The sequence below is a fragment of the Oreochromis niloticus genome, linkage group LG3 (genome assembly GCF_001858045.2).
Source record: "Oreochromis niloticus isolate F11D_XX linkage group LG3, O_niloticus_UMD_NMBU, whole genome shotgun sequence".
Classification (NCBI taxonomy): domain Eukaryota; kingdom Metazoa; phylum Chordata; class Actinopteri; order Cichliformes; family Cichlidae; genus Oreochromis; species Oreochromis niloticus.
In genome coordinates, this window is record NC_031967.2 from 35353700 (window position 1) to 35379080 (window position 25381).

The 25381-nt window shown below is 38.6% G+C and overlaps 2 protein-coding genes and 1 long non-coding RNA gene across 11 annotated transcripts in view; 1 reads left to right on the forward strand and 2 right to left on the reverse strand.

Annotated features, from left to right (window-relative positions):
• The window catches only part of LOC100708740 (butyrophilin-like protein 2), a 94673-nt gene that overhangs the window by 48431 nt on the left and 20861 nt on the right, over window positions 1-25381 (reverse strand). The window lies entirely within an intron of this gene.
• Window positions 2859-8945, reverse strand: LOC102080494 (uncharacterized). Of its 4 annotated transcripts, none has more exons than XR_003215929.1 (5): window positions 8882-8945; window positions 3895-3953; window positions 3733-3811; window positions 3381-3511; window positions 2859-3295 (listed from the first exon to the last, which is right to left on the reverse strand). It is a non-coding gene; the product is annotated as an uncharacterized LOC102080494 (long non-coding RNA). The 4 variants fall into 4 exon arrangements; XR_267149.3 differs by lacking the exon at window positions 8882-8945 and adding an exon at window positions 5172-5253; XR_001225332.3 differs by lacking the exon at window positions 8882-8945 and adding an exon at window positions 5034-5213.
• Window positions 9215-23787, forward strand: LOC102080329 (uncharacterized). Of its 6 annotated transcripts, none has more exons than XM_019354280.2 (10): window positions 19953-20079; window positions 20331-20399; window positions 20963-21043; window positions 21140-21261; window positions 21594-21643; window positions 21750-22100; window positions 22185-22271; window positions 22682-22759; window positions 22904-23033; window positions 23126-23787. In XM_019354280.2, the coding sequence occupies exons 5-10, from the start codon at window positions 21601-21603 to the stop codon at window positions 23136-23138; spliced, it is 702 nt and encodes a 233-aa protein (XP_019209825.1). In that variant the 5' UTR covers window positions 19953-20079; window positions 20331-20399; window positions 20963-21043; window positions 21140-21261; window positions 21594-21600; the 3' UTR covers window positions 23139-23787. The 6 variants fall into 6 exon arrangements, with proteins under 6 accessions (XP_019209830.1, XP_025757950.1, XP_019209825.1 ...); XM_019354282.2 differs by having other exon boundaries at window positions 19969-20060; XM_019354281.2 differs by having other exon boundaries at window positions 19983-20079; window positions 20307-20399.

Sequence of the window (25381 nt, forward strand, 5' to 3'; positions counted from 1 at the left end):
AACGGTAACTGTAACGGAATACAGTTACTCATATTTTGTATTCTGAATACGTAACGGCGGTACATGTATTCCGTTACTCCCCAACACTGGATACAAATAACATCAGGCTGATCCTGCCACGATTTTTTTTTTCCCCCCTGTCCAAATCACGGACAATCCTACAGTTGTTTATGTTTTTGAACCCATTTTGCACTGAGAGGCAGTTTTTGAAAAATGTATTGATAGCAATGTTGAATATTATTACACAGGAAAAAAACAACTGCACTTAAACTAATTACTCCTCTGTCTTTTCAAAATCGAGGGACTGTGTGTGTTAAGCGTGTAAAAACTGCAGATAGTCAGATTAACAGTAACAGTATTTTGTCTCTATCCGCCATTGTAGAAATTCATCTCATGTAAACAATAACGTGGCGCACAGCGTGACGTGAAAAAATGCACATACCTTTGACGTTGCGCAATGAACTCCGTATTCCACGTCCACACGTAAACGCAAAAACTGTTTTCGAAAATCTCCAACCTGACAGAGTTTTAAAAAATCTCAGTTATTGGTGATTTGAAACGCCGTTTGTGTGTGGACGAAAGGCCCAATCGCATAGAAAAAGCTGCAGTTAAATTGTATTTGTTTAAATGTTTACTAAATGTTTGAGGTGTGAAATAAGCTGCAATGGACAATGTAGTTTGAAAACAAAATATGGGTGTGTGTGGTTGGAGGATGTGTTCGTGGGGGCAGTTTAGGTGGTGGGGGGGCACGAAGATTTTTTGAGAAAACAAAGGGTCGCCTAGCAAAAAAAGTTTGGGAAGCACTGTGTTAAAGCATCACATGTACAACTACAACTCAACAGCGCCATCTGGTGGTTTTATGGATTAACAACAAAGTTAAAGAAGAAACTGTCCAGCACATATACACTATAACTTGCAGTCCCATATGGAAAAGATATATATAAATCTTATAAAGTTTGTATCTGTCTTGTGTGAAACTTGTATGAAAAGCATACAAGAGTGAAAACAGATATAAGATTGCTAGAAAAATTATATAAATGAAACTTGTATGTTTTGGATACTTACTAAAACAGTATATGAAAGTAATGAGAAAGTGGCCACTTTCATGAGTAAATCATATAAGCCTTTTATGATTCACTATATGAAGTAGGGCACATCTTATGCAAGTCTTTTATAGGTTTTTACTATTTCTTTTCCATATGGGGTGATACAGCTAAACAGAGTTTAACCCTTTCACGCATCGTGGTCAATGCTGTCACGGGCCAGCGGCACAAGGTAAGGCGATCGTGGCTCAAGAGTTGGGAGTTCGCCTTGTAATCGGAAGGTTACCGGTTCGAGCCCTGGCTCGGACAGTCTCGGTCGTTGTGTCCTTGGGCAAGACACTTCACCCGTTGCCTACTGGTGGTGGTCAGAGGGCCCGGTGGCGCCAGTGTCCGGCAGCCTCGCCTCTGTCAGTGCGCCCCAGGGTGGCTGTGGCTACAACGTAGCTTGCCATCACCAGTGTGTGAATGTGTGTGTGAATGGGTGAATGACTGGATATGTAAAGCTTTGGGGTCCTTAGGGACTAGTAAAGCGCTATATAAATACAGGCCATTTACCATTTACAAGGTAAGTGGGATGGACACAAGTGCAGAATCCAAACCGGAAGCGAGAGTGAGTGAACCAAAAGGTTTATTTCTCTCCCCACAATTAAACACAAGCCAAATCAAAATGACGCCACTACACTAGTGGACGCGCAGTCAAAACTAGTCAACTAAAGGAAAGCTAGACAGCTGTAGAATGCAGCAGAACAGCTGTGGCAGTGGGGAGGTGGAAGCTTGGGCCGGGAAAAGTACTATGAAGTGACCGGTGCACTGTAATGAGAGGAGAGCACAGTCAGAGGGGTCCAGCAGTCAATCAGCGATCCTCCACAGTTAAACTGAGTTGCATTACTTGGTTTCAGGTGGAGGGGACAGGTGGGGCGCAAGGCCCGGATGAGGTCGAGGCGTGGGGAGGCAGGCAGGTGAGAGGCGGGCTAGTTGGCGATGCTGTACCAGCAGCTGGGGGCCCAGGTCCAGGAGAGCGGGGATGACTGAGGCGAGAACCCCACTCCAGGAGCCAACTCTGGAGACAGAAAAAAACAGTTAAGTTTTCTCTATTAAGAGAGCTAATCCGTGAGCGAACATAAAAGGGAAATGGATTTTGAAATGAGGAGTGGAATCACCATTTTAGGTTTTAAAAAACATTTTGAAAATCAGTTTTTTTTTTATTTGGAATTCAAAAATGAATTTACAAATGCAGAATTTCTTCTACAATTCTTTATTTCAATGTGTGTGGGTCTTGTGGTCCTCCATAGTATTCCTTTTATAATCCAGAGCATTAAACATAGTATTTATACTACTGCTTTTAAGCAAAGCAGTCATTTTTTTTAACTTATTATTTTTTTAACCTTTTTGCCTTTATTACCTTCTAATTATGAGGTTGTTACTATTTAAACTGTGTATAAAAATATGAAAATTAAAACTCACAGACATTACCTTGTTATTTTGTTACTATTACTAACTGGTTTTGCCTGATGGGCATGTCTTTATTTTCCACATTATTACCTCCAATTTTTTGGCCCTTAATATTTAATTACATAAATGTCAGTGTATTACTCAGCTCTAACCACTGTGGCTTCCATTAATTGAATGATTATTACTGAGTTGTGATACCTTAGAAATGACCACATTCTTGTTCTGTCACTTTATTACTCAGCTGTAATAGAAAGTGCTACCCTCAGTGGTAGTGGTTGACTACGTTATGGAGATCTAGACTGTAAACCTTCCTTCAGAGCTTCAAAGCAGCATGAAAATAAAGCTCCAGACACTGAATCTGGTGTTGACATTTATTAAACACAGTAAAACAATAAGTCCTCTTTACAGTGGTTGGATTATTTCTGTGTGTGCTCACGGTGAAGCTGATTGAGGTTTCTTCTCATGTTCAAATGCAGAGATTCTACTAAAAATATATATATTAAAGGAAAATTAAGAGTTTGCTGACAATTGAAACTAAGGCAGTCGGAGCAGCAGATCAGAGAAGAGGATAGCTTTCATATCCAACAATCAGTCTTTTCTTCCTTTTCTCTCTGAGCTAAATCTGAAGACAAGATTCTGCATGAAATCATCAGTGAGTTTAAATGCAGTTAGATATCTGCTCTCATCAGCAGTTAAATTGTCAGTTAAATTAATTCATACTTTGCAAAAGCACTTTACAAAATGTTGATACTTTGAGGAGCTTGATAAAGGAACATCTGTCCAGGTGTTGATCTGTAACACTGAAAGGACATAAGTGGATTTTTAAAAAATGCATTTATCATAAGAAAAAAAACTGTTCCACTGAAAACAAACACAAATGGATACCCTTATTTTTGGAGCTTCGATTGCTTCCTTCAGGCCCCACAGAAAGAATAAAACTGCTGCAACGAATATTATAACTACTTGAGCATAGGCCACTATCACATCCAGTCTTGATTCTCTTTCTCCATTTGCTCCTGTACCAAAGTATAAAACTCATTTAAGCCCATTTTTTTCATGTCTAGTGTTCACAACAGGAGCAGCACTTCATCAATGGAGAATTTGTAGAAAACGACATTATGGTCAGAATAAGGTAAATCCAGCCTGTATTCACTGTTGCCCAGTCATTTTAATGAAGAAGTACATTCACAGTTATGTCATGCAAAAAGTTTTTTTTTTTTTTAAAGGGCTCACCAACCTTTATTAGGTGTAGTTTCAAATGTTGATGTGTTGAGAGACACATAACTGCTGAGAGGCCACATCCAAGACAAAAGTCACTGTGAAAGAAATTTGCATTAGTGTCATGACAAACTACAGCACCAATCACTGGTGACTTTAAATAACGCAAAATAAATCTTACCATAGGGCAGGAGCTTCCACATCATCAATCTGTCCTCATAGTTAGCAGCCAGATCACAGCTGTAAAAATAATAATGAGAGAGAAAGTATTGTTTTCTTTTTTTAAATCGAAGAGGTAGAGGGAAGTCAAACATACAACTTACAAATCACTCTGGTTCATACAAAAAAAGTCTTTGCACCTTGCAATGCCTAGAAGAGGAAGTTGTGTCACCTCTTGAAACTGGGGTAAACCACCAAGTAAGTAAGTAAAGTTTATTTATTAAGCGCTTTTCATAAACAGGTAGTCACAAAGCGCTGCACACAGAGATTAAAATAAACAGTATGATAAATAGCAAAATGCACAATATACACAATATAGAGTTTAAATGTAAATTAAAAATATAAAAATGTAAAAAAGCATTGGTCAACAGAAAGCTTGTTTAAGCCAAACCTCATTTAGTCATGTTTCAAACATCTACGCTTCAGAGGCTCGACAGAGTGTCGTAACGTCAGTATAGAGTGTCTCATCCCTACAATTTAGTGTAACTTTGTCTCTCTGTGCAGGCCAGAGCCTTCTATACAGTATGTCACAGCTTTAAAGCAGAGTTGGTTTGCTGAGATTGGGGTGATTGCCGGTGCCAACTACAAACACAGTGGTAGATCTTTGAGGACAACTGCTGATCCCTGTCAAATTTGCCCGCATGGGATTTATAACCAACTTGAGGCATAGTTGGCTCTGGCCTTGGACAGTGTGTATTGTCCGTTTTGCAAGTTGGGCACTGGACTGTTTTATCCCTTCCTTGTTTTATGGTCACTGAATCAATAAATTATTTTTAGAATTTTATTTCTGTCACCTTTTGCGCACGTCTGAAATGGCTGGTCACACCTAGAATCTGTGTTTTACATTGTCTGCAGAACTGGTTCTGCAGACAATGTAAAACACAGTTTCAGCAGTTTCAGCACATTTCCACCTCTATCCTAACCTGTTGCACATCCTTTCCTCGCCTAGCCAATCAAAGTCCTTTTTTTCTCTCTCCTTACTGAGACGATCCAACCGTTTAATGAATGAATGAAAAGACAGCGTCCGTCACAACAGAAGTACAAGAGACTGCAGGTGAAAATAAACAAGAAATCACTGTGAAACAGCGTGTACCCGCTTACCCTGCGATGACTATGGACAGGGCACCGTGGGAATAAACTCTGGTGCTGCTGAGCGAGCAGGAGTGACGGACGGAGCTACATCCTCACACATGAAAAGGAAACACAAATGTAGCACAGAAACAAACTTCGTGCTCCTACCGTTTCCTCTGTCAGATATACCGCTGTCGTCTTCAGTGAGCCGGGGCAGTGAAGCCCCGCCCTCTGTAAACGTTGCCTTCCCATCTACCAATCAAATTATTCTAAACTGATTCGACTGATGAGTTTTTATTTCTTTTTTCCTATTTTTTTCAGATATCACAAATGCAATTCATTTTTGTCCAAACTCACTGTTACGTTTATTTTGTATAAAAGATACGTGATCTAAAAGTTTATTTTTCATGATCTTACTTCGGTCTGATGCTGAAGATGCAACTTTAAGACAGTTTTTACACATCGGGGAAAACAACGTGTGCCCTAGTGTACATCTGATTTATCCATGTGCTTGTATTCCTGTGCAGGTGAAAAGGTTAACTGTTGTTATTAACGCGAGGGATGGGCACTAGGAAAACATCCGCACCCACAATGTTTGTCTAGTGTGCGTGAGACAAATAACAGCTCCTGCTGATCAAACCGCCCGATCAAATGTCAGTTCTCGTCGGGATTGGGAAACAGTATGTAAAGTTAACTGGCTTTAACCGATTTCAATTCCTTTCCCCCTTATTTTTCAGGTACTTTGGGTTTTTAATCAAACGTATTCTATTAAATATTTTCTATTTGATTTTATTTACTGTCGTTTGTTTTACTTTATTTAGTCTCTAGTGTTAGTTAATTTTGCGGTTCTGAATTTGTTTGTGTTTTTAGTTTACTTTACTCTTAGGTTTTGATTTATTTTTGCTCGGTTAAATTCCCTTAAGCTATACTAACAAGGAGACTGTGTCGTGTTTGGAAACACGGCTCCAAAGTATGTTTGGAAACACCCAGGTCACGTGATGGTGGTTAATTGCGGTTTTGGTGCACTCCGCCACAAATTCGCCAGGTGGCCTCGCTTACCTGCTGCTTCCAGGCAGGTGAGGCGCCTGCAGGATTAACTGAGTCATCCTGGCTGAGCCCTGCTGTTACTGTTACTGTTTAATCGCGACAGTCCATTTCACACTGACCAACAGCTTTTCAACCTGAGGAAACACATTCAGAGGTTGTTCAAGGAGGTTAAAGAAACTTGGCCTGTATTTGTATAGCGCTTTACTAGTCTCTAAAGACCCCAAAGCGCTTTACACATTCAGTCATCCACCCATTCACACACATTCACACACTGGTGATGGCAAGCTACATTGTAGCCACAGCTGCCCTGGGGCGCACTGACAGAGGCGAGGCTGCCGAACACTGGCGCCACCGGGCCCTCTGACCAACTTCATTATTATTAGTAGTAGTAGTAGTAGGAGGAGGAGGAGGAGGAGTATATTACTGCTGTGGAAGCCATATCTGGTGACATGGGCATGATGCTTTATTCAGATTGAACCTGCGTGTATGAGATTTCACGTCACAATAGTTGGAATAATAAAATAATAATAATAATGATAATAATAATATTTTCTTGAGAGTTAGTACGAAGTAGGCCATGTGCAATTAATGGATTTTTTTCTTGTTTTTTTACAGGACGAATCGTCCTTCAGTTTCTGACTGAGCAGTAAGTGGGGGAAACTCAATGCAGCTGGATGAGGCGGAAACAGCATGAACTTTGTTTCCTGTTAGAGGATCAGGGTCAGGAAAAGGGATGTCAGGGTTAAATAGTTTATTTCATAGAAATTGAGCTGGGCATGGGGTGTATATGCGTGGTGTGTATGTGTGTGGTAGAAGGAAATGTCCAGTGCACGGTAAGCCGCGGAGTCAGCAATTAAATCGGAGCTGGAAAGGCAACAGGTCCTGTGACTGTAATTAACTTCTTCACCACCAGGTGTCACTGCTGGGTTTCCCAACAGACTTTATAGAGCATTTTCTACTGAAAGTTGGAACAATAGAGAAAAATAGAACTGAGAAATGTCTGCCTCTTTTATTGTGACACTGAAAGTTTCTTTTCAGATCATTTAATAAATTTGCAGCACAGAGCACCTCTGTCTCTCTCCGTGCCAATATTTATTTAATGACACTCTGCGTTTCAGTGATTGGATAGTCTGTATTGATCTTTACAATCCACAGCAAAAACAATAATGAGATCAGATATTGTTTTATTCCTGACATGTGTGTGCGCTGTAAAAAAAAAAGACTCTGGTTCATAAAAGAAAATGTTATTCCCCGTGCCTCGCCTGCCTGGAAGCTGCAGGTACACCACCTGTTTAAACTTGAGTGAAGTAACCAATACCGCAGTTAGCCATGGTCACGTGACGTGGGTGTTTTGACCCACACCTTGGAGCAGTGCTTCCAAACATCTTAGCTTAGAAAGCTCGACACAGTGTGGAAATGTCAGTACTGAGCACCCCACCCAAACTCAGCTCAATAGTGCTCAATAGTGAAGCTAGTGCTTCATTACAAGCTCCTCTGTATCACATCCTGCCTCTGCTACACTGACTGTAGTCTATCTATCTATCTAGATATAGATAATATAGATACTGTTTAAATAAACATTGTTTATTCGAGTTCCTTCAAAAACCATTAAATACCTCCAATAAATGAGCGGAAATTGAGGTTGTATTGGTGTCAAATTTTCCATCAATACAAACAGAAAGCATCTGTTCATGGTCTAGTTCGTCATGCATACAGACGTCAACAGGAATTTTGCTTCAACAATTACACAACAGCCTCAAAGCAAATTGGTGACAGCAGTGCCTACAGTACACATGACTGCAGCCTCCTCAGAAACCAGTATGAAGGGCTGAGGACTCCTCAAGTATCCAGCAGTATCTAGTATGTTGTGTGTTTCAGGTTTGTGACCTTCACTGTTTGTGTGTATAAATTGCTCCATGCTATGAATTTAAGAACCCTAACATGAAGTATAGGCTGAGATATGAATTGTCATCACTCTGAGTTTTTTGTAACACCGTTACCCTCCTCTCTGTGCCTTCCGTCATTTGCTGTCATTTGCTGGGGAATCCAGAGACACGACAAAGAGCAGGGACTGATTTTAGTTTTACTGCCAGGTTAGATGCAGGTTTGCGATGGTGGGGTCACAGTCTGGTATGAGGCATTGAGCTGGAGGTCAGCTGAGTTTTCTTAGTGAACCACTTGTTGTAGTCAAATGTTGTGAACATGAGTAAAAATCTTGTCGGTTGGATTCTTGACTTTTTAGTTAACAGGACCCAAAGAGTCCGGGTAAATAGGGTCCTGGCCAACCAGGTCTGCTCCTCGACAGTGGTTTATGCTCTCGCCCTTATCATTTATCCCATATACAAATGTGTTAGAGTAAGTTTGAAAATAGGGCCATTTTAAAGTAAGCAGACAACTTTCAGGCTGCACAGGAAAATCAATCGAGCCACAGCTCAGTTCTTGCTGAGTTTATCATGTCCTCGATTTGATTTCTTAGAATGTAATGGTTACACATAAATTCTACCAGATGGGCAACAATTAAGCCATTATAAACTGTCATTACTCCTGTTCTTACAGACAGAGTTATAAATAAAAGAAATGTAAATCTCTATATGAACACATTTTGCTTACAAAGTTTTCTAAACAGTTGTTGGATCCTTGAACACTTCATACAAATAAACCTCCTAAAACTAAGTAACAGATGAGACTGTAAAACTCAAATAAAGTGCGTAACAGTTTGTCAGCTGCTCTGATCCAGTTTTACTGCTGTGTTCACTGGTAGGGCGGAGTTATTGACCTTTAACTAAAACTGAAAGAAAAAATGAAACAAACAAAAATAAGCGGTCACTTACCACAAATGCCTCACCTCACTGATAGGAGAAGTGCTGAGTACATGTTATCTTATGTTGTCGTGGCTTGAAAGTAAAGCTGAATACAAATCTACTGAGAGAGGAAGTGACAACAAGAGTTTGCATTTGATTCTCTTGTTGGTTTTGTTGTGTTCCTGTTTCATTTAAATAAATGTACCTGTTATTTTATGAGCAGGGTTTATTTATTTATCTTTAAAATGTCTTTGAGTGTAGGTAGTAAAGAAGCAGGTCCAAAAAAAGTGACATGTCTGTTTTACTGTAATGTAAATGTTTACTCACAGTCTGTAAAGCAGGGTGTGACTGGAATTAGCAGTTTTGACACTTTGTGTTTGTCACGTGTCTGAATAGACAGGTTTAACAGTGAGCTGAAACTTCTTCTTTATCTGAAGCATTCAGGCTGTTGTTTTTTCTTTCAGCTCATTAAGTCAATCAGAAAGTGGACAGATCGCCGGTCGCTCTCCTACAAACAAGTAAGTAGACTTTAAAAGATCCTGTGTGAACGTGTGTGCTCTTATTTATTTTTGGTGCAGGCCCCTTTTAAAAAAAGACCATATGGTATGTGGGCAGACCATGATCAGTTTCAGGCAGCGTCGGAAAAGCAAATAGCTACCATGCCAAAAAAAGCAGGACAGAGACAGGAAAGCAGCTTTTGCTCATGTGATGCAAAACAAGAAACCCCACGAGGAGTTTTATGAAAGTGCGCAACAGGAAGTAAACAGCGGCACAGTTTACAGTGCTACTAATCCTTAGGCTATAATAATAATAATAACAATAAAAATAGTAGCTCTATTACTATTATTGCTATTATTATGTTGCTGTTGTTTTATTGTTCATCTGAATTAATGACATGACACAGTAAAAACATAAATAAGGAAACTTAAAACCAAGACAGATCCCTTGACCTTGATGTCTCTTTGAGGCCGTGTTGACCTCATTTATTTGCCTCTGTCAGTGCGCCCCAGGGTGGCTGTGGCTACAACGTAGCTTGCCATCACCAGTGTGTGAATGTGTGCGTGAATGGGTGAATGACTGGATATGTAAAGCGCTTTGGGGTCCTTAGGGACCATAAAGGCGCTATATAAATACAGGCCATTTACCATTTACCATTTTATTTTTCTACTGACCATCGACCCCGCTAATGTTCAGCTTCAATTCAATTAATTTTCTTTAATATAGCACCAAATCAAGACAACAGTTACCTCAAGGTGCTTTATATTGTAAGGCAAAGACCCTACAATAATGGGGTTTTTTAAAAAAAACAGAGAAAACTGCAACAATCATATGACCTCCTATGAGCAAGTGTTTTGGCGACAGTGGGGAGGAAAAACTCCCTTTTAACAGGAAGAAACCTCCAGCAGAACCAGACTCAGGGAGGGGTGGCCATCTAATAACTAATAATTAAATGCAAAAGGTGTATAAATACAGTGAGCAAAACAGAGGCGACTGAAGAAGAAACATGTAATGCATCATGGGAATCCCACAGCAGCCTAGGCCTACTGCAGCATAACTAAGAGAGGATTCAGGGTCACCTTAACCTCTCCGGTCTGATGAGCTGAACTTGTTTTTCTTTTCTTTTTTTCCTTTTACAGGTCATTGTAATACAGGTGCATTACAGTGTCACTTTAGCGCACCCAGTAAAGTCAACATGAAAACTATACATGTTCTTCCGCGTTCATAGAGAGGAGCTCATGGTTGGTAGAGACACCTGCCAGAGACGGAGAAACGCAAGAACAGGTAGAAAACTCAGCCTAAAAACATCTGAACATGTTACTGGACTAATACTAAACAACACACTTCACTCTGATGTCAACAGACCATTTTAAATCTTGTTGCTGAAACATGCACAGAATTATGATCATGGTTTGGATCATAGATGTACATTAATTCATGTGCTGGTTAGCTGCACAGAAACTGTGTCTGTGTATGTGTGGGGAAATCACTCAGTGGTTTTTAAGCTGATGAAAAACTCTGTATGAGACAAAATGTGAAATATTTCAACACTGCTGTTTTTATCTTGATATTTTAATGATTAACGTTTTAATGATAAAAGCTATTTATTAAAACGTTCTTCCTCTGATTCATTCTCACAGAGAGAAGATGATCAGGATCCTTCTGTTTCTCAGCCTGGCGTCCTCTGTCTGTGAGTGTTCACATTTAAACACAGTTATCTTTTGATAAATTCAAATAAATAAATAAATAAAAATGATAAATGAACACACAATAATGAGGTGGTGTCTTCTCAACAGGGACGTTTGTTTTGAAAAGGACTCCGACTGTCTTTGAGGCCAAAGAGGACGACAACATCACCATCAGCCTGGACAGTCAGCTCCAAGCTGACGTGTCTCTGGCTGACATGATGTGTGTTTTCCACTCAGACGCCACTAAGATTTTGTTTAAAATGATCAGAGGAGTGGAGGACTCTGAGTCTCAGGATGAGCAGTTTGCAGGACGAGTTCAGACTGACAGAGACGCTCTGAGAGGAGGACGAATCAGACTTCATCTGTCCAGAGTCACAGCTGAAGACTCTGGAAGCTACAGGTGTGACGTGTCTGCTGACTACGACAACAGCCTGAAGAAATGGAGGCTCGAGACAAATGGTACGTTGACTCCTTTATCTCTTTACGACTGGACTGTAGCTACAATGTTCAGATTTTCATCTAATTCAGATTTTCATCCTCAGAAAACTTTGTTTTAAGTGTGGGTCAAACCTCTGATGGAAACAGCAGTGATGTGTCACTCAAACCTCTGATATTTGGACCACCAAAAGGTAAATCAACAATCTTTATCCACAGTTCTGAGGACCCTTTTCAATACATCACACTTCAGTCGTCTAAAAGGTTTGGTGTCAGAAATTTACAGTGAATTGTGGAATTATTCTGTCAGGGGCTGGTTCTATGACACAGCAATTTGAGTGCTTTTTGTAAATGTGTGTTTTATTATAAATATATGTGTAGTTCTGGTGTTGCATTATTAGCTTTTAGTTGAGTGTATTCTAGTTTAGGTCCATCTATGTGCTCTTCTGTAAGTCTGTTCTGGTCTTCTCTAGTTAGTTTGTCATGTATTTTTTGTCCGCGTATTTCATGTTGTGTAGTTTGTGATGTCATGCCAACGTCTCTGTGTTTCCTGTTGTACTTTGAAAGTCTAGTATTCCCTTGTTCAGTGTGCTTAGTTTTATAGTTCCCCTGTGGTGTCATTATGTTCATGTGTTTCCACTTCCCCGATCAGCCCTTGTGTGTATTTAGCCTGTGTGTTCCATTCAGTCTTTGTCAGAGCGTCTGTGTTACCACGTCGAGTCGTAGAAATCAGAGCAGTCATAGTCTTCATAGTTGTCACTATGTGTTGTCACAGTTGTCTTTTAGTTTTCCCAGTATGGGTTCCAGTTTAGTTGCCACTCCTGTTTTTGCCTTTGTTCGTGTTTACCAGCCTAAATAAAACAGCTCGCTTTTGGGTTCAAATCTCCTCTCCGTCTTCTTCCCTGTCTGCATTTGGGTCCACCGCTTCACCACACCGGAGTACCCCATCGCGACATATTTAAGTTAAAATTGTCTGAACTTCAAGACAGGGTGACATCTCACAGGAAATACATTCTATAGATATACAATTTTAAATAACATGATGTACATAATGCAATCATTTATCTTTTGGGGCAAAATTTCTTATTCATAATCAAGTTTTTCATGCTTCATTTATCAAAAAAAGCATAACAACTTACATTCATCTATTCACTAAAAAAAGTATTTTTGATTGATGTATTCGTTTTTGTCTTTTTATTACATCTACTTTTGAACCTAGTGTTTTTTTCTGTTTCTATTGTTTAAGCTTTCCTGTGTATACCTTTGTTTTATCTGTACAGGTTTTGTGTCTCTGCACATGATTGTGAGAAAAATAAAGGTGGACAAAAAGAAACCTTTGATTGCAGGTGATACTGAAGGTAATTCAGGATTTCCTTTGAAAGACGGTGGTGGGTTGACTCATTCATCAACTGCAAAAAGATTTGCTAACTGTGGCATCACACAGCTTTCTTGCTGCACAACAAGCCCAATTCTTACCCTTAAAGTCTAAATATAATTTTTAATTTCTAGATTTTTTTCTTTTTGCGTTTGTATTTGACAATTGGCTGATTTCAGTGCCTGTACTGTTACGTCCCTTTTGGTGGCTTTGATCAAATTGTTTATTTTATGGTCTGTTTTCTCCACACAGGTCCAAAGCCAGCAGAAGAAAGGCCATGTCATGAAAAAATCTCATTATTTGTTCTGATGGCATTTTTAAATGTGGCAACTGCAGGAGTTGTAGTACTTTTCATAAGAGGTCTTTGTAACCTGTTATGATGGTAAGGTACTCTGGCAAACTTTGGATCAAAATGTTTGACTCATTTGTCCTCATTTGATTTAGTCTGACTCAGGGGCGATTCTAGGATCAGAGCTTTGGGGGTGCTGAGCACCCAGAGAGCTGCCCATCCAGGCAAGGTAAACTTTACTCGTCACGATGAGACTTCTTCCCTGTCTCTGTCAGTCCCTGCATCCTTAAATGTCTCCAGTTGTCCCGAGTTCCCTCTGACTGTCTAGTTGGTGCATTTAAACCCCTGTTCCTCCCTGTCCTTATCGTCTGTTGTCTTCGTCTCCGTTATCAGTCATCATAATTTTACCATCTCTATGCAAGTCTGCAAATTTCTTTATTAAATCATAAGATTCTTAAATTCATCAAGTCTGTGCCTGGGTCCTCGTCACAAAACATGACATCACTGTTTTGTACATTTTAACACAATTTAATCCCCACATTTGTGAAAGAAAAGCAAAACACTTTTTTGAAAAGTTTGTAACAAAACCATCAAATCTGATAAGGGTTATTTAAATGCTGCAAAAGTCGACTACTGCTAAAGAAGAATGGATTGGAATTTGAAAAAAAAAAACATATCCTAACCTTAATTACTGGGGGAGAATAATGAATGATGCTCATAGTGAGTAAAAAGTAAACTGAGTGCATTTTTTGGACAGAGATTCACTTTTAAAGTGTATGTTTAATATAATACAGATAAATAAAAAATACACTCCAAAAATAGAAGAGTCCTTGAAATGTACAAAATATTATTAAAAAATTAGAAAAATGGAGACACCTTGGCCTATGGTACAATGTATACAATGTATGAAAAGATCTTTAAGGCAGATACTACAATGGCCCTGCAGATTTTTTCTTTTCTTTTAACCTATGTGCCTCACCTTGAGGTTGGCAAATCTGTCTATCACATTTTGGTGGTCAAGTCTCTCAAGCATCTCTTTCTCAACTGACATCACAGCCAGGTGCTGCAGTCTGCTTTGACCCATGGTCCTTCTCAGCAGGTATGGAGCTGACTCGAGACACTAAAAGACCTTTCACAGCTACAGCTGCTAACTGGGTTTGTTAGGGCAACCTGAATAACAGTTTTCAGTGTGGGGAAGATCTGATTATCCAGAATATTGTACAATGTTAACATATCTGGAATGGCACCAGCCTCACTCTTGAGCTTCAAAACGTTTTTGGCAACCGTGACTTCCTCTGACTGAAGTTCAATATGGTAATGCAGTGCCAGGCTGACAACCCAGTTTGTTTTGCAGATTCTGTATAGCAGCTTTAATATAGGGAGAACACAACTTCCAGATTGTATGAGTAAAATTAGTTGGGTTCTTTTCTTTGCCAGTTTAACAGTTTCTGTTTTGCCTGTTAGTATTCCCTGTCTGTTTTCTTACCTGGTTCTTCCTGACCTTGTACTTTCTCCTCATGTTCCCCTCTTTCCTCTCTCCCTCTTTGGACCGACAATCACACACAAATAGATTGTATTCAATTAGATTAAATAAAATACTATTTAGATCACTAATAAAAAAAGTCCTCTCTCAGTGTGCTTTCAACCAAAAGGCAAATGACCAAACCACATGTACATCTAATAAAGGATATAAATACTGAAACACTGATCCAACATTATCCTTTATTGATGGATCATTTGATCCTACACTTTTACCTGAATGTGGCTCCTTTTTTTGAAAAAACTTCCTCATATCCATTATGAACCTGGCTGTCTCTCTGTACACACAGACACACACACACACACACAACAGGAGTTATAAGGTTAATGGGCATCCAGTCAGTTAGCTAGTTAGTACCTTGGGTTTAATATCAGCACATGCACATATGACAAAATAACCAGTTTCTCTCATTTACATTTCAAACAGGACAGTGGTAACAACAGCAGGCTACGGACAATGTTAAGTTTTAGATTTTAAATAGGCTGTATAAATTTCAATGGGAGCAACAGAACGATCAAATATCGCTGATTTTACTACAGAGTAGGACGGATTATAGGGTAGCAAACATAGTCGGGAAACACGTTTTCAACACTGCAGGTTACCTGGGTGTAATGTTTTTCAGCTAAAAAGAAACATGGCCTGACTCCTACCTAACTATATAAAGAGTAACTGAAGGTTAAATGCAGCTAATATGTCCTGTTTTAAGGGAGGCGCTTCCACCTCCGCTCGCTGCGTCTGGCAGCAACGGAGCTAGAGCCAGAGCAGGGGAAAGACGAGCTGGAACAAACCATTTTCGGAGGGGGGAGGGGTTATCTATACTTTTGTTGTTAAAATGTTCCATCTCAATTACGTACTGTATGCTTTTTATATTTTTAGTAGTGTGTCTCACAAACAGCAAATATTGTCAAAAAAAGTAAGAAATCTTTGGGGGTGCTTTGATTCATTTTGGGGGTGCTGAAGCACCCCCCAAAATGGGCTAAAATCGCCCCTGGTCTGACTGTCCCGTTTATTGTTACAGATCAACACCACGTCCGCACTGTGTCTGTAATAAAACGACTTAAATCAACAGTGACTTCCCTGCCTGTTAATGTTGTGAATAATTGAGTTTTAATTCTACTGCTGTGCTTAAAAAATAAATACAAAAATAAAATAATATAAATAAAAGAAAGGGAATCTTTGCACCTGTAAGATTTCCTTCAAAAATAGAAAAGTCACATGTCATGTTACAACACTGATTCTTAGCTCTAAGTCATACAAATTATTTTAGAAAAAAAAACATCATAATAGACCCAGTGAGTTATGGTGTCCATTTCCCAAACACATGACATACTTTTTTTCTTTAAAATATGTGTAAGTAAAGCAGATCATGGAGTCAACAACTGAAAGTTTCAATTATACTGCATGCACTGTTTTGTCACTGACTTTGGAGTACTCCCAGAACAGAAACACTAATTTTATCCACCCCATCTAGCGCTGCAATTACACTATAATTTTAGGCGATGGGCAGCATTGCTGAGTAGTATTATCTTTTTTTTAATTGTTGATTTTGAGAATAAAATCTACATTTAAAGAATAACATGTAAATACATATGTTTTTTCTTCTGAACAGACAGTTTGTCGAACAATATGTTTAAAATCCAACAACACTACATCAGATGTGACACTCAGATACCCGTTGCTGGGATAGGAAACCATTTTTGGAGATCCCCAGAAAACACAAAGTATCTCTTTGAGGTCCAACCCTACCTTCATTGTTCATTCTTATTTTGTCATGCCTGGCAATGCCAACAAATTTACCAATGCTTTAGGATTCACTGTCACATAACAAACAGGTGGCAGCAGCACCCACAGTACACATGATCAGAAACCAGTATGACAGGACTCCAAGGCCTGTGGTGCAAGGCTGTGTCCAACTTTTTATGAGCTCTATGCAAGATTCTGTTTGTGGACTGTGCAATTAAAAACCTGCAGAGAATGATAACAAAAGGTCAACAATGGGGCTCCTTTGTTGACTTTAGTCCATATGTTATTCTTGAAATTTAGTTTTTATTCTCCAAATAAACATTTTTAAAAAAACATAATACTATTCAATAACAGACACTGCATTTTCTTCAAAAATGATTATTTTAAATGTAAGAAACTTAAACTTAGTTTTTAAACAGCCCTGCTAAGATTGGCGACCTGTCCAGGGTTTACCTTGCCTCACCACAGGCTTACCCATAGGGAGTCATTTGATTTAGGGGTTCTTTGTGTTTTCTTTGTAGTTTTGTAGGTTCTTTACCTTATAATATAAAGCACCTTGTTGCTGTTATTTGGTGCTATATAAATAAAACTGAATTACAATGAATAGGGCCTATCCCAGCTACCCTCATGAGCCTGGTATGGACAAGTGGAAGAGAATGGATGGTTTTCTTAAACCTGAAATGTAAAAACATAAAAATATCTCCCTCCTGCCCTAAGACAATAAATCAATAAACTGGGGCATTTTCCAGTTGAATGGAAAATAAATTCAATCATTACAGTGAATAAAAGAATGCTCAATATCCATATAAAGGAAGAAAGAACAACTCAAGATAGAAAGAAAACAAAATGGCATAATAGCTCAAATTAAAATATAGTAAACATGCATCTATCTTGTTTATTAAAGGAGAGGGTCTATTTGATAAGAATACTGACGCTGTAGTTGGAAATGAATCATATATAAGTCTCTATTCCACCAAACTCCTGCTTCCTGGCTTTTTCCCCTTTCAATTAACTTTAAGTGATTGAGTTCTGTATGCCTTTATCACTCTCTCACATTGTTGGATTTTTAACATACTCTTTTTTGCACTGTTGCTTCAGTTCATTGAGGCTTGCAGACATGTATATGCACAGCTGGCTTGAAATTCCGCTACACCATTTAAATACAGTCCAGGTCTTTTCTGATTGAGCCACTGCAGCCTCTTGATTCTTTGCTGGTGTGTTTGGGATCATCGCCCTGTTTAAGCCAGGTTTTAGTTTTCGGACACATGGCTTTACATTTGACTGTAGAATACTTTGATATGCACCAGAGTGCATGGCTGACTCAGTGACTATAGAGCGCACAGATCCAGTGGCTGGACAGCAAGCCCAAATCATCCCCCTTTCATCATTGTGCAGACATTTGGTATGATTTGTTTGTGCTGGTTTGGTTTTCTCTGAACATGGAGCTATGAGTTGCGGACATATATCCCCACTTTGGTTGTATTTGTCCAAAAAGCATTGTTCCAGAAGTCATGTGTTTTGTCCAGCTTTGCAAACCTAAGCTGTGCTGTCATGTTCTTTTCAGAGATGGGAGGCTTTCTCCTGGGCATTGCATGGTCTGACTCCTGCAGTCTTGGGAAAATTGTCTTGGTGGACCTGTGTGGTCCTCCTCATGTGGGTCCAGTTAGGTTTTTGTTGTCTGATTTTTTTGCTTCTGCCTTATGTTATGTTTACATTAACACAGCTCCATTTGGGTTTTTTGTCTTGCTTTCCGAGCCTCACATTTGGATCCCACTCTGCCTGCCACACAGCGGAGCCTCGACGATAAATGTATAACAGCGAGCGCTCAATACTTCTAACAAAGATAAACAAAAGAAAAAGACAAAAGACATAGAGAGGAGGAAAAATGTCTTTTAACAAAATGAGATTTTATATATTTCAACGTGATGTCATTAAATATAAAGCAGTGTTAGATTTGTATTGTTTATTGCCATTTATGCTTAGAAATATTTACTCATATATGCTTAGAAGTATATAATCGATTGTGTAGTGATAGGAGGTTTGATCCTTAATAGTCTGTAACAACTGTGTAGCATGAAGAGGGGAGTGCTTTCACTCCTCCTCAGAGTGTTCTGGCATAGATCACACGTCTCCTAGGAGAGGTCGTATCTTCTCCCGCTGATATATGGTATAGCAATCACACGTATATCTGTTTGAGTCTAAGAGCCTTTTGTTTAGATGGACCGTTAGACTCCTGGCACCAGCTTTGGGGAGTCACATTCCACACACACACACACACACACACACACACACACACACACACACACACACAGACACACATACACACAGGGTATTCTTTGTTCACATGTATACCTATGTAAGAGGTCATATGTTAATGAACCTATGCATATTCATGTAACCACAATAAAAGAGCAGTGTTACGGGAGAGCGGACGAGAGCAACTGGGGTCAAGTGAAGGAACGGCACCTGTCCAGTTCTCTCCCGTGCACGTGAAACATAAAGAACTTGCCTACTCGTGTCTTGCTTGCTGTGTAATTACATTGTCTTCAACGTTCCAGCGAATAGGTTCAAGCTACAAACCTATCAAGCAGCACAGCAGATAATACAACAGAAAAAGTCATGAGACCACAATACATAGTCAAAATGCTGGGTTTGCCTACGTAGGTACTCAGTTAATCGTAGTCTAACAACAACACCTGTTTCTAAACTTAACTCTGTATTATTAATGTTTACTTTGATGAAACACTGCAGTTTATGCTCACGGTGTTCAGGTTAAAGTACAATGTGATTGTGTGTTTGTTGAAATGATTCAGAATATGTTTTTTTCAACTGTATTAACATCAACTTCATATCCTCATGCTGATTTCTGGAAATTCAGAGCTAACATTTTACATTTAGACACCAATTCTGCCTGATGTTTTTTTTTTTTTTTTTTTTTTTAAATGTTGATTGTGATGTTTCCAGGCTTCTGGTTTTAAGAGTTAACATAAATAAAGAAGCCATTTTTTAAATGAGTTGAGTTCATTTCAGGAAATGTTTGAGCAGTGTGTGGTTCTTCTTTAACACTCTCAGTGTTGCAGTCACATGTTAACAAGTGAAAGAAAATAAAAATTTGTTTACACATTTACTTCTTTTGTCACTTTAACCCCCCAATGTCCTTACTCTTGTTTTCACAGACAGTTGGAGTTATAAATAATATAAATATAAATCTCTATGTGAAAATAATTTTATCACAAAGTTTTCTAAATGGTTTTTGGATCCAAAAACACTTTATTAGCCTGTGATATCCAAATAAACCTCCTAAAACTAAATAACTAAACTAAAGTGAGACTCTGACACTCAAATAAAGTGCGCAACAGCTTGTCAGCTGATCTCCAGTTTTACTGCTGTGTTCACTGATACAGCGGAGTCATTGTGCTTTAAGTCAAAATGAAAGTGAAACTAAAAAACGAACCACAAAAAACACAGCAGCAATAAAAAATAAGAAAACAACCCAACAGATGAATGCTGACTGGCCAGTATATCATGATGTCACTGATAGGAGGAGGAGTCTTGTGTTGTCTTAACTGAAGCCTAAACGCAGTATCGACGTGTTAAAGCGAATAAAAAGCTACCAACGGGAAGAAGAAGAGACAACGGGAGTATGAACTTGATCTTTTAGTATGTTTTGCTGTGTTTCTGTCTCATTCTTCCCTGTTTTGTACTGCTGTTGGTATTTATTTATTATTATTACGTTTTTATCTTTTTCTTAAAATGTCTTTGTAAAGTAGCAGGACTAAAATGTTACATGTCCGATAATGAACACGTTTAATCACAGTCTGTAAAAGAGGATGTGACTGGGATTAACAGTTTGAACACTTAATGTTATTCTGCTTCATCCGAAACAGTCAGAGTGTTGTTTGTTCTTCCAGCTGATTATCAGTTGATAGAATTGATGTGATAGAAAGTGGACAGATCGCCGATCGCTCTCCTACAAACAAGTAAGTAGACGTTAAAACATCCCGTGTGAACGTGTGTGCTCCTGTTGTTTACTTCTGTTGCACTCACTGTTTAAATAAGAGACCAGCTACGTGGGCTAATTTTCATCAGATTGGAAACAGGATAAAACAAACAAACACAACAAAACAAATATCTGAGAGAAAAAGGACCGAGAAAGACGAACAGCTTTTAGTTTGTTCATGTGATACAAAACAAGAAAACCCAAAGGGGGTTTTATGAAAGTGCGCAACATGAAGTAAACAGCGGCACAGCGGTGTTTACAGTGTCAATAAGACTTTATAATAATAAATTAATAGCAAATAATAATATTATTATTATTATTATTGTTGTTGTTGTTGTTGTTGTTGTCAAAAACATGAGGCTTGTGGATTTTTCTATCATAAACAACAGAAAACTGAATGTTTTGAAACAAATAGCTTGTAAACATGCCTGTATAGAAAACTATATTAATTTTTTTTATTGTTGAAAAAAATCAAGAAAAAAAATCAAAATAAATCTGAATCTGTCTAAAAAGTCTATTAAATATATTTTTGTGAAATTTCAGGAAGGAGATTTAAACCGACAGTGAGTACATGACCTTGATGTCCCTTTGAGGCCTTCTGAATTCACTTCATTTAATTTTCTGGTGAGGACCGATCTTTGTTGCCTAATGTTCAGCTGTGAGGTCTGATGAAATGTAAATCCATAACACTGATTTTTTTTTTCTTTTTAAATTGCACAGGTCAGTGAGTGTAATGCACCCAGTAAAGTCAACAGGAAAACTTTACATGTTCTTCCACAGTCGTAGAGAGGAGCTCATGGTTCGTAGAGACAGCTGCCAGAGACGGAGAAACACAAGAACAGGTAGAAAACTCAGCCTAAAAACATCTGAACATGTTATTGGAGTAATACTGAAAAAACACACTTCACTCTTATGTCAACAGACCATTTTCAATCTTGTAGCTGAAACATGCTATTAATCCCTTATCACAGAAGTACATTAATTCATGTGCTGGTTAGCTGCACAGAAACTGTGTCTGTGTATGCTCTGTGTGGGGAAATCACTCAGTGGTTTTTAAGCTGATGAAAAACTCTGTATGTGAAAAAAATGTGAAATATTTCAACACTTCTGTTTTTATCTTCTTGTTTAAAAAAGTTATTTATTAAAACGTTCTTCCTCTGATTCATTCTCACAGAGAGAAGATGATCAGGATCCTTCTGTTTCTCAGCCTGGCGTCCTCTGTCTGTGAGTGTCCACATTTAAACACAGTTATCTTTTGATAAATTCAAATAAATAAATAAATAAAAATGATAAATGAACACACAATAATGAGGTGGTGTCTTCTCAACAGGGACGTTTGTTTTGAAAAGGACTCCGACTGTCTTTGAGGCCAAGGAGGACGACAACATCACCATCAGCCTGGACAGTCAGCTCCAAGCTGACGTGTCTCTGGCTGACATGATGTGTGTTTTCCACTCAGACGTCACTAAGATTTTGTTTAAAATGATCAGAGGAGTGGAGAACTCTGAGTCTCAGGATGAGCAGTTTGCAGGACGAGTTCAGACTGACAGAGATGCTCTGAGAGGAGGACGAATCAGACTTCATCTGTCCAGAGTCACAGCTGAAGACTCTGGAAGCTACAGGTGTGACGTGTCTGCCGACTACGACAACAGCCTGAAGAGATGGAGGCTCGAGACAAATGGTACGTTGACTCCTTTATCTCTTTAGGATGGGACTGTAGCTTCAATCCAGATGAACAAACATTAATTAACATTTTCATCCTCAGAAAACTTTGTTTTGAGTGTGGGTCAAACCTCTGATGGAGACAGCAGTGACGTGTCACTCAAACCTCCAATGTTTGGACCACCAAAAGGTAAATCAGATTTGAGGACCTGCATTCAGAGAGTGTTTCAATAAATTTTATTTTTATTTGTCTAATAAGTTCAGTGTCATAAATGTATACTAAATTGTGGAATTATTTAAGTTAAAAATGTCTAGACTTCATTACGGTTGTGATAACCTCCAGGCTGATTTGCACTGACAGGAAGAGTTACATAAAAATGTCTAGAAATGTAATAAAGATAAAACTTAAAGTAACATTCAAATATTTATTATGGTGTGGAAAATTTCTCATCCATAAAGAAGATGGTCAGAAACCAAATCAAGTTTGTTATGCTTCATAATTTCTTTCTTTTTGTAAAACACATCAATTAAAACAATAACAATTTACTTTTTTCAGTGAATAAATCAATATGTCACAGAATTTTGTTTTTCTCTGTTCAGGTTTTTCATCTCTGTACATTAAGGTGAGGAAAATAAAGGTGGACAAAATGAAGCTTTCGAGTGCAGGTGATGCTGAAGGTAATTCAGGAAAATGATGCAGGGGGGTTTGGGGCACATACACTACAAGCCATGCATGTGTTACAGAAAGTAGAGGTTACAGCATGCAGGGTGAGAACTCGTTACTGTATGTACTGTTTTCACAAACAATCCTTTGTGTTCTAGATCCACAACTGGCAGGAAGAAGGACAAGTCAGGAGGAAACGGTGCTGTTTGTTCTGGCCGTATTTTTAATTATTGCAAATGCGGTAACCATCGTACTTTCAATAAAATTTCTTCATGATGGTTTAAAACGGTAAGTTGGCAAACTTTTATTGCATCTACATGTTTGACTGTTGTCTGCATATGATTTTGTCTGACTGTGGTGTTATGTGTTGTATATTACAGATCAACAACATGATGAAACAATGCTACTGTGTCCCTGATCAAATGAGTCAAACCAACAATGACTTTCTTACCTGCTCCAGTTGTGCTAATGTTAAAAACAAACTAACAAACAAACAACAGCAAAAAAAGCTCACTATAAGAAAATTATACTTAGAAGATGAAAAAAGACCAAAAAAAGAGAATCACAGATGTTAAAATGCTGATTCTTTGCTTTCGAAAATCTTTCTCAGTATTTGTTTCTTTTCTAAACTGAGCTTTTGAACTAAGAGTTGATAGATATAATATTTCAGAAGCAAATAATTCTAGATGTTAGGGTTTAATTTCCCCATATATAACGCATAGGCACTATGATGTATTTTTCTCACTTAAAAATACTCAAATGAAGATCATTCTATATAATGGGGATAACAGCCATAGCTGGACTGGCCATCGGGCATACTGGGCATTTGGCCGGTGGGCCGATGGTGATTTTTTGTTTTTATGGGCCGATGTTTTATAAACACTGAAAGGTGGTGGGTTGGCCAGATGCTGGCAGATCTGTAAAAATAACTAAATTGTTTGGTGGTCGCTTCCACAGATTCATTAACATTAGCAAGTGGTGGAGGCCAGCAGGTGGATGAGGGAAAGGTGAGGCAGGAGTTATTCTGCATCCTTACGCTGTCGGCTGCATCTTCTTCTCTCATTCTCTCCCCCTCCCTCTCCTGTTGCTGCTTCAATCATGACACTGATCAATGATCAGCTGATCGGTATTTCTGACGCAAGTCCCGTCTCTCTTGTTTATCGCCCACTTTGCACCAGAAAGAAGGAACCAGCGGAGGTCGCGCCAAACAACAGCAGCACGTTTAAGCTTAATCAGCTGTTGTTAGAATTTATTTAATATTACTTTCTAGTATCAGCTGATGTTTGCTGGAGCCACAGCTGTAAAGCTGCTGGTCATGATGTCGGTTTGGATATGTGGTGAGAGGGAAACATGAAGATGAAACCAGGAGATGTCCTTACTGAATCATCAGAGCTGAACAGGTGATGTAGAAACAGGTTTACCTTTTAGGTGACATGAATGGGTTGAAGGGAAGTTATGAACTGTTTCTGAGAGACAAATAACACCAGGATCCTTTTCTATGTAGCTGACAGCTGGTAACTGTGCAGGGGCGGATCTAGCAAAGTTATGCCAGGGGGCCAGGTAGGGCATTAACAGGGAAAGGGGGGCACAAGGAAATACTTTTCTTTTGTTAATCTCATTTAAAATGTCTCACTTTTAACAAATAATTATCTGAATCTTACAACTAACGTTTTCATCTGATGGAAAATGTATAGAAACCCATTATTGTACATAGTAATTTCTTTTTTCAGGGTCCCATCATAATTTCTTCAGAAATAAGTTCTGTATATGATGCCAGTATTTTCCCACATTTTCTAGATACTGTACCAGTACTGTGTGTAAAATACCATCAAAAAGTCAATTAAGTTTTATTCTTTCTCACCTCTTTCTGTCTCCTTTCACTTTTTAAAGGTTGCAATATTAGAAAAAAATATTTTGCCCTGCCATGCTGTTTATTGATGTGGTAAAAAAAAAGTTTATGAAAATATCACTAAATCTGTCATTTATTATTTTTAATATTCAGTAATGATAATGTCTCACCTCTAGCCTTCTCTGTCTTAATTTCAGGTTTCCACCATGTGTTGTAAATAGTTCAGGAGGTTAACTCGACCAAGCAGTCTTTGGGTTTTGGCTAAGTACGGTTTAGAATACCAGAACAGGGAGGATGGTGTAGGTTTAAGTTTATTAGATTGAGACATATATAACAGCAAGACAGTGTACATCACTGTCACAACAGAGTTAGTTTTTATTCAAAGGCTTTATGGTTTTTCCTATAATACCTGGTGGGCTGGTTTCTAGTCAAAATGCCCGGGCCGATTTTTCGTCCCAGTCCAGGCCTGATAACAGCTGTGGGGTTTAAGATAGAAAGAACAGATGTGATTTTCTGTACCATCTCTTCAAAGTCCTTCTTTTCTGTATCTATTACCACATTGTGTTTATATGCACAGAGAAATAATTTACTTGTTATCAAAAGGGACTTTGATGTATGATTTCATCAGTTAAATTGCACAAGGCGTATTGTAGAGGGTACAGCAGCCATGAGCGGCACTAATGCTAACTTTATTTGAAACAACTTGTCTATAGATATATTGATTCTGTTCTTGACATAATATTTTGACTTTTAGAAATGTTGTCTTATTCTCAAAATGAAAAATGTA

What these genes read in the sequence shown, in the direction of transcription:
- LOC102080329 (XM_025902165.1), top strand. Translation starts at nt 10,997, where the DNA reads ATGATCAGGATCCTTCTGTTTCTCAGCCTGGCGTCCTCTGTCT. An exon ending in CAGCCTGGCGTCCTCTGTCT is followed by an intron (nt 11,040 to 11,145) that starts GTGAGTGTTCAC and finishes TCTTCTCAACAG; the next exon opens with GGACGTTTGTTTTGAAAAGG. An exon ending in GAGTGCAGGTGATGCTGAAG is followed by an intron (nt 22,760 to 22,903) that starts GTAATTCAGGAA and finishes TTTGTGTTCTAG; the next exon opens with ATCCACAACTGGCAGGAAGA.